We start from the raw sequence: 12,485 nt of genomic DNA, 5'->3' as shown, positions 1-12,485 counted from the left end.
TCCCAAGGAATGTGCAGCCTGGGATAAACAGCTATTCCTGACCCAAAGCTGGGGGAGCAGGCGCAGCTGGGACCCAGGGAGGGTGGCCTTCTCATGAGCACTGTGCAGCATTGAGGGTGCGTTGCGTTGGTGGGTATCTTTCATGTCTCAGACTAACTTTCTAATGTTTTTATATTGTATATGATGAAATCTGAAAAAATACAGAGAGTGCTAACGTGGAAAAAAGTTGACGAAAAGCAAAGTGTTTTCTCAAAAAGAGCTGTCGTTTTGAGACTTCACCAAGGAAGAGTGCTGAGGTGGGAGGGATGGGATTCTGCCAATTTCTGCAGGAAGGTTGTAATTTGTTGAGTGTTTGCTAGGCTTTGTGTGGATCAGATAAGAAACAGCTGCAGTTAAATGTGCTTTGTGCTTGTCTGTTTTGATTAAAGACTTATTAAAGGTCCTTTTATTAGGCAGGAGTCCCATATGAAGCTGTAATTAATATGTGTGTATGTGTATGTTTTCTTCCTGTATTGAAGCAAAAAAATTGAAGTGGTTGGGATAGTTAGAAATAAATCAGTAATTTGTTCCCTGCACATTAGAAAAATAACAATAATCAATTTCACAAGTTTCTAACAGCAGACTGGGTACCTTTGGCTGCATGCTGGTATCTTATGGGTCCAGGGAACATCATGAAATATTTATCCAGGAGGATACCTTAAAAGTGTGGGGCATGGCCTTCCTCTTCAGAGGCTGTTGGTCTGATTACCAGATTTGCCATAACCTGAATTGTCTGTTTCATCTTGTTTGTGTACAGGAGCTCTGCAAATAGAGAACAGTGAGGAGTCAGACCAAGGCAAATACGAATGTGTTGCAACCAACAGTGCAGGAACCCGCTACTCTGCCCCAGCCAACCTTTACGTTCGAGGTAAGAGCAGCTTCCACCCAAGGAGGTCATTCTCCTCCTTCCCAAAATCTCTGTGGTTTTCAGTGAAAGGAGAACGTTCCCTGCCTTCTGCCCTGATCACACTGTGGATTGTGTGATGGGGTCTTTTGTTCAAAAACCAGCAAGTTAAATTCAATGATATCTTTGATCTACATTGTGTTTGACTCACAAAGCAAATATGGTTTTGGTGTTTATATGGTGTTATGTAAAATACTGAAACATGAGCAGAATGGGAATTCCTTTCTCTCTTAAGCTGCTTAACTTCTGTGTCACAGTTATCTTGATTGAGATCAAGGCATGGCTTAATCGTTTCAGTATAAACTAACCTTTGGTGGAGTTGTGTAAAACTGGTCATGCTCTGACCAGCCAGAGGTGCTCAGCTATACTGAGCCAATATTTAGGCCTCTGCTTTGGAATGTGTACCTTTAAAAACTGAACAGTTTTTTTGGAGTTGTCCTAATCCATCTTATATGCATCAGTGATTGAGCCTCAGGGTATTAATGGCTCACACTGGGAACCTGCTGGAAATTAGCCACAACTCATGTAAGGCAATTTTTCTAATGGTTATGCTATGTTGCCAATTTAAAACTGTTTTCAACATACCAAAATAACTAGGTTTTATATTAGGCTAGTCTCCTGGCAGTTTTGTTGCTCTACATTGAAGGTGTTTGAATTAGCTTGGAGAGAAGCAAGTGCTAAATTCCCTGTACACTTTCTGTTAATTTCAGCAAGAAAAAAAAAAAATGCTGCTTCATATGAAACTCTGTAACACCAGAGTCATTGGTCAGGAACCCCTGGGAAATGTAGTTACAGGTTTTCCAAGGAAAAGAAAAAACATTCTTGTGCTGGTGCTTATTAGGAAGTTAGAACCAGATTTTATTTCCATATAGTAAATCAACAGACTAATAATAAAATCTCATACTCATTTCTTCCTTCCTCTGATTTAAAGAAAGAAAATCTTAATGCTGTATATGGATGGGTTAGTATGGAAAGAGGACATAAGAATGATAAAGTGTTCTCATGCTGTGTGTTTGCTTCTAGGGTTGGCTTCTGGCATTGTTTTTGTTGCTTATTATAGGGGACTGCTTTTTTATTTTGCAGCCTAATTTGGATTGTAAGAGTCTTTGGAAGACTGAAGTATCCAATTAAGCATATTCAGAAGATGAAGCTATATCTATGCAGTGGAATCACTCATTTCACTCTCACAATGTATTTATGGATGATTTTAAATTCCCTGTATTCTTGCAATTTCAGTTTCCAGGCAAGCTGTACTAAAACTCATCCCAGATTGACCCTTTGCTCTCTGAGAGAAAGGATTCTAGTTACCAGGTTGGCTGTACTTGCATAGGTTTGTGTGGATATCCAGCTGTATTGCTGCAGTATTTGGGATGCTTTTGCTTCCTGTGACATGCTCAGACTGTCAATGTTCTATTTTCTATAGACATGTGGCTGAAAAAGGCACAAAAGCTTCAAGAGGTAGAAAAGCCTCTTCTTAACAACTTAACAATTTCTTACTAATGAACGCTCTTTGTTTAGCAAATGAATCCCGGAGGACTGAGGAGTGTACTGGATTTTACACTTGGCTTGTGCTCAGCCAGGTTCATCTGTCTTGTTGGGGCTAAGCATGGGCTGTGGGTGGTCTGCACATGTGAGAGGATCCTCATGTTCACCAACAAAAGCATGTTCTTTGACATATGTTTTGCTGTTAACTGTCACTTTTTTACACATAAATGTTTTGAACAAGCCTTTTTCTTGCACATAATCTTTACAATGTGAATCTCCAACTTAGATGATCCTGATAAAGTCTTTCTGTATATTTAAGACATGGCACCCCATAAATTATGATGATGTTATCAGATTATATTTCCTGTGCATACTAGGTCCTAGATGGTATTTTTGCTTACAGTGTCTGATAGCAAATGTTCTACAAAAAAATAGGTCTTACTGTTACTACATTAGTTAAAGACTTCAAAAAGTTACTCAAACTGAGAAGAGTATATTATTTTTTTAATGCAAGGAAAAAGATAGAAATATCTTACTTTCTCAGGTCTGGGTTCCAGGATAGAAATCCCTGATTTTTTTCTTTTTGCGATCGTCCTACAGTATTGTTGTCAGACACATCAGTGACTTGTAGTAGGATCTTTAGAAAGTGCCTGCATGTTTACTAGAGGGGACATTAATTAATGCTAAATTACAGTGGAAATTAAGTCTGTGGGCTGCACCGCCACTGCTTGGTGGTTTTATAATGATTGACCTCACTGTAGTGAATACCCAAGCAGTTGTCCACTTCCCCGGGAAGCATGGCTGAGTGCTGAGCAGCAGCACTAATTTCCAGTCTGAGTAGTTCTTGGGACTACTTTTGCCTGCTCTCATTTACAGCCTATTGCTTTTCTAATAGTTCAAATGTTTGTTTGTCTCTTGACTCTGGGGATTTATGTTTTTGATCATATTCTCTCCCCTTTCCTAGCCTCCCAGGTAATCCTTTGTGAGTGGGCTGTGTTAGAAAGCACAGGCTCATTAGCATCTTTATACTTTTCATGCTAACAAAGGAAGAGACTGGGTGCTGAGAAGTAGTATCTGGGCACTGCTCAGGGCTTTCTATATCAATGGAAAAACAGGAGGAGGAAGTAGCAGGCTACACCAGTGTCTTGTCTCTGTAAATCCTTTAGAGCCAGCACTTCTGCACAGATGGACTTCATTAAAAGTTAAAACATTTCCACACCAGGGATTTGTAAAGGAAAATGGATGCATTTTCCTTGGAGCTATTATTTTCATCTTACTAAGTGTGCTGGAAAGCAATCCTCATAAGCCTTCTGCTTGTGGACTGATGGGTCTATCTGGCTGCTGCTGCTGAGCTGGGAAGGGGCTGGAATCAGCACTGGGCGCTGACTGCCTCCCGCTGCTGGAGGGTGGCCCAAAACATCCAGATCATCAGAGGGGCAAGAAAAGGGTGAAAGCAAGAGCAGGGAGCATGCCAGGGCAAGGCAGCTATCTGGACCATAGCAGGGACTTTGAAGGGCTCACAGTGGCATATTCCTACCCTGGCCCTTAACCACAAGCACATTTGCCAGTGCTGATCCGGATGTTATCATTACTGCCATGAAGAAACAATCATCCTTTTGTGGTCCATGGTTACATCTACCAGAGTATATTGTAACAGTGATTAGATTTGGGACTTGAGGGTGCTGCAGGGAGAAGGGAAGGGAATAGAAACATGGAAGATGTTATTCCTCTAATCCAGAGAGTTTGCTGTCTAATTTAGCAGCAAAAGATCCAAGATGTTGATTCAAGACATTTAAGAAATAGATTTAAGAGTAGAAGGCAGATTAGACCTAGCATGGAAAAAAAAAGGTGAAGTCATTTTGTCGTGCTCACTGGGAGTATAGTGTAATTGCACTGATTCACCTATACTATGGGGTTTTTAGAACACATTTCACTTTTCATTTCACTTTTCAAGAATTTTCAGCCACAAGTCTTGTCCTACGAAATGCCTGTGAAGGTGGTGGCCTGTGTGGTGCACCCCACAACAGATGCATTGTTATTTTCCTTTTTCCCTATATGAAGGGGTTTTTGCCCTTTCCTGTCTGTACACACGAAGCAGATGAAGAGTGTATGTAAGAATACACTGTGGAGTTCACTACAAGTGTTCCCCAGTGCTGCTTGCAGCAGTGAGCAATGCCAGTGCTATTAGAATAGTATTTACAGGAGCCCTGGCTGCCTACTTGGCATCAAATGAGAAATCTGCTGCCCAGTTTTCTCTTTTTAAGTGCTGCTTTTCAGGCCTTTAAGGCACATCCCAGTGGAGCAAGTGCAGTGAGTTCTCTATCCCAAAGTGCTACACATACTGTAGAGAAGGAGCTGCACTGCTACTTTAAAAAAAAAAAATGGCCATTTACAACTGAATTATCTGCTTTGTCCCCAAATTGCAAACTAGTAAATCAGACTGCAGTAAATAGAAATGGTATTACTGCAAAAACCTGTGCTTTCTTGGTCTGCTTTTAGAAAAGGCCAGGCTAGTATTTCATTTGGCAGTAGGGAACCCTCCTTGGAGTCTGAAATTTTATTTGCCAAATTTCACCAAGGAGCCATCACCCAAAATGAAATTCGGATTGCTGCTCTGTCCCTAGCAGCAATTCTCTGGCCTCTGCAGGGTTTTACCCTTGAGAACTTGGCAGTAGCTTAGGCTCAGACACGGAGGGAGCTCACTGAAATGGCTACTTGTGGCTGTATGATACTTACTGCAGCAGGGACCTTGTGTAAATAATAATAATTCTGAATGACTGACACGGGCCTGGAGCAAGAAGACTTGACGCCTTTAAAAAGAACATTTTCTGCTTATGTAATATTAAAGCAGCTAAAATAGCAACAGCAGTCAAAGCTCAAGGCTATTGCCAGAAGAAGAGTAAAAGCTGAGGACAGTGGTTGAACAGTCAGCCACCAAAACTGGAGATGTCTGAAAAATGGCTAAATAACAAGGGAATACGTTTGTTTACAGCCCAGCTGTATGCACACTTCTGGCAGTGTGCTCTTTTAAACCTGCCTCTCCTCAGGGCTGATGAGGGTGACAATACTTGACCGGAGAGGGGCACTGCCAGTGCTTGAGGGCCTGGCAGTGATCACAGGCAAGCAGAGACTGGAGAGACTTGTGAGGGAGATGTCTGGATGACAGGGAACACGAAGCAGCAGATGAGTCAGCCTGGATGACCCTGCCTGCTGCTCTGCGCAGATGTGTGCCCCGGACCGTCGGAAGCAGCAAAGGCTGTGGTGGAGCTGCAGAGCAGAGCCCCCAACAGCTGCTCCATGGCTCTGAAGGGCCACCATGCCCCTGAGTCCCTGCCAGTCCTGACCTCGGGAGAACGCTGCAGTGCAGCACAGACCAGGGACACTGCTGAAGGAAGGGCACTCCTGTTTATGGCATTTCAGTACTTTTAATTTCATTTCCTCTGCCCCCGGGTGCTGCTCCAGGCTGAAGCTGTAGCGATGCTTCTGTGAGCCACGTCAGAGCAGCTGTGGTGTGGCAGGTGCCCTTGGCTGGCTGGGCCAGCACAGCTGGGGCTGTGCCACACGTGACACTGGCACTGTGGCTCGTGCTGCTGTCAGCTTCAGAGCCAGAGAAGCACATGGAGGCTTCTGACAAGTTTTCTCCTCCCCAAATATTACTATGAATATTTTTGTCATATTTTCTCCTGTCAAGGAAGTGTGTTCACCATCAGTGTGTTTCTATGAGCATTCTGCTATGCTGTAATACTTCTAATGATCATGGTTTAATAAATAATAGTCCTTTGTCCTTCAGCTAGCACATTCCATCTTAAGATTCCAATGTGCTTTATAGAACTCATCTAAATAAGCTTAACAGTTTTGTTCCTTGCAAAGTCCTTTGATGGTTCAAAGTGCATTGCAAGGCACAAGTGTTATTATTTGTAAAATGACCTTTGTGGAAAACAGAAGGAGAGTGACTGGTGGCTCAGTGTACGATAATGCAACACAGAAATGTACTTGAAAACCTCTTTCCCCCACATGACCTGCACAGACATCTGTGGAACAATTAGGCCTGCATCTGTGCCAACTAAATGTCCATTTCCTTCCCTTCCATATCCACTTGCACAAAGGACTAAGAAATACGTCTCTGGTGCTCTGAGATTTTCTGCTCATAATTGAATTCATGCATGCATGTGTGTGCACTATGAATGGGGAAAGGATGGTTGGGCACCCTGAGCATCCTGTCTGTCTCTCTAGGATGGAATATACTCATCACTGTGGCATGAGAGCATTGTTCATCGGATATAATGGATGGTTGTCTTATTCTTATGTAATCTGGCGTAAAAGAGACAATCTGTCCTTTTGTTCCTCTATACCACTAAAAGCTGTAAAGGATAAAATTTGATTTATGTGGAATCCTTGGGACACAAGATGTGCTTTTGGAGATAAGCAGGAACAGGTTCATCCCCCTCTGGGTTTTTGTTAACCTCGTTTGGATTCCAAAGTATATGGGTTGGCCTTTATATTAATGTCTTGCATAGCGCCAGAGGGTTTTCACACAGGACAGATTCTGGCAGTTCCCAGCAGAATTGCAATACCAGTTGGGATAATGAACTTTCTTGATGCTTTCAGGAAAGTATTAGCTTCCCACTTTGAAAAGCTTTGGAAATGTGTCCCTTTGTTTGAGCTAGTGATCTAAACTCTTAGACCTGTGCATTCATATTCTGGCCACAGCCCCCTGCCTTGTTTCAGGTCCCTAATGACCAAGACTATTCAAAAGCAGAGCCCCCCATAAATCCAAATCCATTCTTTCTGCAGCAAGCTGCTGTGGTTGGAGTATTGCTGCTGCTGCACAGACAAGTACATCTGTGGCAGAGTAAAAGCCAAATTCAGTCGGCATAGGAATTTCTGCCTGTAGATCATGAGAGCCATCTGACAGTCAAGACTGGCAGACATGTGTCTGATATGGCCTTGCTCTTTGCTTCTTTGCTGTTTCAGCTTGGATCTCAAATGGAGCCCTGTTTTTACCTTCTAGAGTTTGCTATCCTCTGATGGCTTCTCTGCTGTGACTTGCACTTAGACTGGCATGTTCAGCTTAGCTGCCAGGCAGCTCAGGTTCGTGAGGACGCAGTGGCATGCCTAGTGAGCTGTGGTGTTCTGTACAGGGGATACTCTGGGTAACCCCAGGCTTAAATCCTCTGCCTCTGTCCCTGCGTGGTGGGGAGGCAGATGTTATTTACCATCACTGCTCAGTCATTTGTTCTGTAAAAAAGCAGAGAAGCCGTTGATAAAACATGCTTTTTACCTTAGGAGTGACATGGATAGAGAACTGGAGATAAGGGATCATGTGAATGGAACCTGTAAGGAGATGAAACTTTCAATTTACCATTTATCAGGTTTATCTCAGATAAAGCAGCAGCTGTTTAAGCCTTAACTAAGGGAAGAGCAGAGAGAACTTTCTGCCCTCCTGCTTTATAGCTGTTCCAAAATAGCCTGCTACTGGTTTTTATTGCTTATAAGCCACTAATATAAAATGAGATTAAGAGATAATCCAGCAATTAATGACAAATAGCAGGTCCTAAACTTGTTCGTGTTTGACAAACCAGAAAATTATCTGTTTGAATTAATGTGTTTCACATGTGTCTCCTCACCTTTCCAGCTCTAATCTGAAGTGTCAACACCTGTGGAAAGCCACTGCTGGTGCCTACTCCTGTCCATGCCCACCGATGCCGTATGATCCCTGCCAGATTCCCCAAAACAAAAGCTGCTGGCTGTCTCCCAGCTGGGCAGCACCCCTCACTTTGCCCCCAAGCAGGCCAAGTGGCATCACAGCCGAGTCCCCTTGGTCTGGCCAGGGTCTTACAGTCCCTCCCAAGGAGAGGGGTTAGCTCTGGGAGCATCAGCAGCAAGGACAGGTATTCCTGTAGCTGTTCCAGCATCATCCCTCAGTCTCACACCCTTCACCAGCCTCTTGCCCTTCAGTCTCACAGTCCCAGTGGGTGCAGTGGGTTGGTCCGTGTGTGGCAGCACTTGAAGTTTGTGTTGCCCTATTGCAATGTTAGTGCTGCTTTCCAGAAATGCAGCCTTCCACAAGCACACCTGGTTTGCCAGAAGCACTGTCCTTCCTGAGCAAGGGCAGGAATCAAATCCTCCCTGTTGGGAAGAGCTGAGCAGGAGGCAGGAGCCCCTCATTGCCTGCTGAAGCCATGCAGATGTGATACGCTCCATTAGATCAGGAAATAAAGTGCTGGCTTGGGAGCAGCAATAAGGAGGTTCCCTCCCATCACAGGGTCTCACAGGATCAAATGAGCCTTATGCTAAGGTTTTGCAGAGCAAGAGGTAAATCCCTTTCCTAAAGCAGGATGGAGGAAACCTGGACTTTAAACTTAGGACTGCTTTAAAGATGTCTTGGTGGGGGCTCCTTGCTGGAAGTGGCCCTCACTTACGGGCCAGTTGAGCTCTGAGTTGGCTGGTTCAAGTTCCCTCGTATCAGTTCAATTGGAAAAACGTAAATAAGTGTTTTGCTGTTCTCCAGCAAGCTCCATTACACGCCATAGGCCGCTGTGGTGGCTGTTATTGGTAGCTTGTTGCCTTGCCTGTACTGTGTCAGTGTTGGTTAAAATCCTGTCCTCTGATTGCTGGAAATGGCTTACTGTACTGTTGCACTGTATAATGCCACATGCTGTTCTCTAATTTACAGTGTTTCTGCTGGAAAGCAAATTCCTTCCCCCACCTTCTCCTTCCCCCATCAAAAATGTGACTCATAAGCAGTCTTTAACTATCAAATCCATTTGTGTATTCTCTCAGCGAGGGTTCGATTACAGCTGGTATGCCACAGATCTGTAGCTGCAGTGAGGTCACTCCTGCTAGAGAAATAAGATCTCCTTTGTCTGTAAGGAAAATGCGACTAACCTTCTGCTGTCTCTCCCGCAGGAACAAAAACTGGGACCTGCTCAATTCTCTGGGTGTTTTTGTCCTTCTGATTCTTGTCCATCTCTCACTCGCAGCACAATGTACCAATAAGGCTCTCAAAACTGAGCCCAGCTGAGACTGCGCATGTCTGTCACTTGCCTAATACCTCTCTGCTGCATTTAGCTCTTTGTTTGGAGAGGGGGAACAGCTCTTCATGGTAGAAGATTTTTTGATTCACCACTTGGAGCATTTCTTTCATACTTTATAAAATTCGGATTTACGTATACGGTCTTCCCGGTGTGTGGTCGATGGGTTTAAAGTGCCTTTGCCATCATCTGTGTAGCTGGAGTGGATGTATGGAAGCACACGTGTGATGGCTGGAGTCCTTTGCTCTGTGTGTGTGTGTGTTCTGCACATGTTAACATGTCTGTGTGTCCAGCATCTGGCCCAGAGCAGGGCCATCCCTGAAGCACCTCCATGTGGGGATGTGTGGGACGTGCTGTCCCCTCTGCCCTGCGGCCAGGAGTGGTCAGTGGGTCAGGGAGGCAGAGGGGCCAGCCCTGCTCTGGGCCAGAGCAGTGTGAGTGTGGCCTCTCTTGTCCCTGCCGTGGAGTTGTGTGTGCATGGTGGGAAGTCATGGCTGACCTCTGTAGTCTTGTCTTGTCGTTTCAGTGGTGTGCGGACAGATGAAGCTTGGCCTGTTTTTACTCTCTGTGTTTTTCCTTGTCTTTTTTTATTCCCTCCTCATCTTCATCGCACTCTGCCATCAAACAAAACAAACTTTCATCTCTCAGATCAGCGAGAAGGTTGGTCCTTTTCACTTCTTATCCATCTACAGTACGCCACGTCAGATGGGACTTTTCCAGTAGGGAGAGGAGAGCCATCCCCAAAAGGGGAGGGGGCCCCGCAGACTGGCTCCTTTCCAGGCACAGCCACAGTGTGCCTGGTGAAATCTGCTTACTGTTTGCTGTGACTCTGGTGATGGCATTGATACTTTGCTTGCATGCCTTTGTTGCTTGAGATTTAAAGTGCACAGAATATATTTTGCATGCTAATACCAGCCAGGGCAGTTTTGTCAAAGGCAGGGTAGGAAGAAGTGCATGCTGCTCTCTGTGGGGTCCTTCTCTAACCCTTTAGTCGTGCTAGGTGCAAGTGTAAATCCTCTAAACTGCTGCTGCTTTCTGGCTGGAGAGCAAGAACAGTCTTTGGAAGCAGAGATCAGAATGATCAGTCCCCTCACAAGCTGCTAGAGAGTGTGGGTTCCTTAATTCCTCCTGAAGCTTTAAAAGTTTTAGCTTTCTCTAGAGGCAAAAAGCTTACTTTGATCTCAGCTGGAGGAGATCCCAGCATGCTGCCCTCCTCTGCCACAAGGCAGCAGGGGTAGCTGGCTGAGATCCAGATCCCTTGTGCTAAGGCAACTTCCCTGCTCCTCAGCAGTCCCTGCACTGGGCTAGCCCGTTTTCCATGCTCTGTCCATGCTCAGATCCTTGTGCCCTTTGCACAAGCAGGTCTGCCTCTCCTTCCTTCTCTGGGGCTGGGTCTTCCTCCTGCAGGCAGGAGAACTGGGAGCTCTGGCAGTGGCCCCAGCCATACCAAAGGTGCCTCAGGGGGCCCATGGTGGCATGCACAGGAGCTTGTAGCCACTCAGCAAAGCCTGACTGGTGCTTTGCTCTGCTCTGTCCTGCTGCTCCCAGAGAGCCTGAGGTGAATAAAGGACAGTAGTGAAAGGCAACTCCAGCCTTTAAATTAAATCTAGCTCCAGACCTAGCTCAAGGCACTCATGATTTCATGCTGAGGAAAGCTGGTGTTTCTGGCAGAAGTCTGGATTTGGTTTCCAGACATGATTCCTTCGCTGAACAGGTTCTATGGGGTCCGTCCTTCCACACCCACTGAAGGTAAGGGATGCTCTCACTGCTTCCCAGGTGGCATGGGGAAGAGACCCTGGCTTGTCTCACACAAGCTATCAGGCAGCTGGATGAATTGTCTTACGATGATCACTGGAACAAGTTTTAACAAATTGTCAGAGCAGCTGTTTCAGTACACTGAGTTCGATCCCATTTCTGTCCCGGGAACATGCTCTCATTTAGATTGTACTGAGGAACAGGACCTTTGTTGTTTACCTTCTAAAAATAGATTTTGTGGAGGATAAAATTACCTCAGCACAAGACAATGGTGAAAAATGAGAACAAGGAAGAAAAGAGAGAAAATCAAAGCCAAGGCCCAAAGCCTCCCAGATTTCAGTGAATTTGAAGCACTGCTGTGATGGCTGAGACACCTCTAGAGACTAAACCTTTGACAGGGCACTTAAATGTTTTAGCCACATGGTTTAGCTGAAGGGAGGCAGCTGAGAATGGGTATAAGGCAGCAGGAGTGAAGAATTTCTCATTCTTTGTGTCAACCCTTCCTTCCCACTCCACCAAAAATACCTACATACACAAATATTTAATGTGAAGCCAGAAATTAGTTTCTAAATATTCCATTGGGGTTTGCCATGCTTATAATTTGTTTGGCACTGATAATTACATCATACATTTTTCCAGCTTTACTTAAAACTGTGTACTGCTAACCCATGCATTTAATTATTGCTCTGTGACTGCTACAAGGTTATTTATTAACAAGTTACTTTATCTTGATACAGTGGATCTTTTCTCTTATTCCCCTCCTTAATGTTGTGTTATTTTCATCAGAGAAATTTCTGAGAGCAAATGCAAATTGCAGAGCTCCACAATCTTGCTCTCCCTTACTTTGCTATTAGTATGTCAGTATGCTGAATGCTGATGTGTCTCCAGTGCTGCACCACTGTAATGATATATCCTCTTTTATATGTGGTTGTCAGCACAAATAATTAGACCTAAAAGTTATAGCTGAAATATAATCCAAAAATGGCAAGGCCCTGTTTTGGAAATTGTCTATAAAATGTCAGCACTCAAGGATACATTGGGAGCATAAATAGTACACCATTGTTTGAGCACAAGATTAGACTGTAAATGCATTTTTTCTGGTTCCAGTTTTTCCTCTCCTTCTGTTGGTTCTGTCAATAGGTTGTGAGACTTCAGCAACCGCCTTTCCGTTTGAAGTCCTTTTGTAAAATGATAGCACTGGGGAGAGATGAAAGGTGTCTACAGATGAGTAAACCATGCAGACCAATGATCATATTTGAGGATAGCTC

At 44.4% G+C, this 12,485-nt stretch overlaps 1 protein-coding gene across 1 annotated transcript in view; it reads left to right on the top strand.

Moving 5' to 3' along the window:
- Positions 1-12,485, top strand: part of PTPRF (protein tyrosine phosphatase receptor type F) — a gene marked incomplete at both ends in the record, with an annotated part of 243,257 nt that overhangs the window by 154,004 nt on the left and 76,768 nt on the right. The window contains one exon of the mRNA XM_084211481.1: positions 797-907. Within this exon, the coding sequence (XP_084067607.1) occupies positions 797-907 (111 nt within the window). The remainder of the gene's footprint in view (positions 1-796; positions 908-12,485) is intronic.

This window comes from Fringilla coelebs, assembly GCF_963513975.1.
Source record: "Fringilla coelebs genome assembly, chromosome: 9".
NCBI classification, from domain to species: domain Eukaryota; kingdom Metazoa; phylum Chordata; class Aves; order Passeriformes; family Fringillidae; genus Fringilla; species Fringilla coelebs.
The sequence above is the reverse complement of the archived record's forward strand: the minus strand, read 5'-3'. Positions and strand labels throughout refer to the sequence as shown.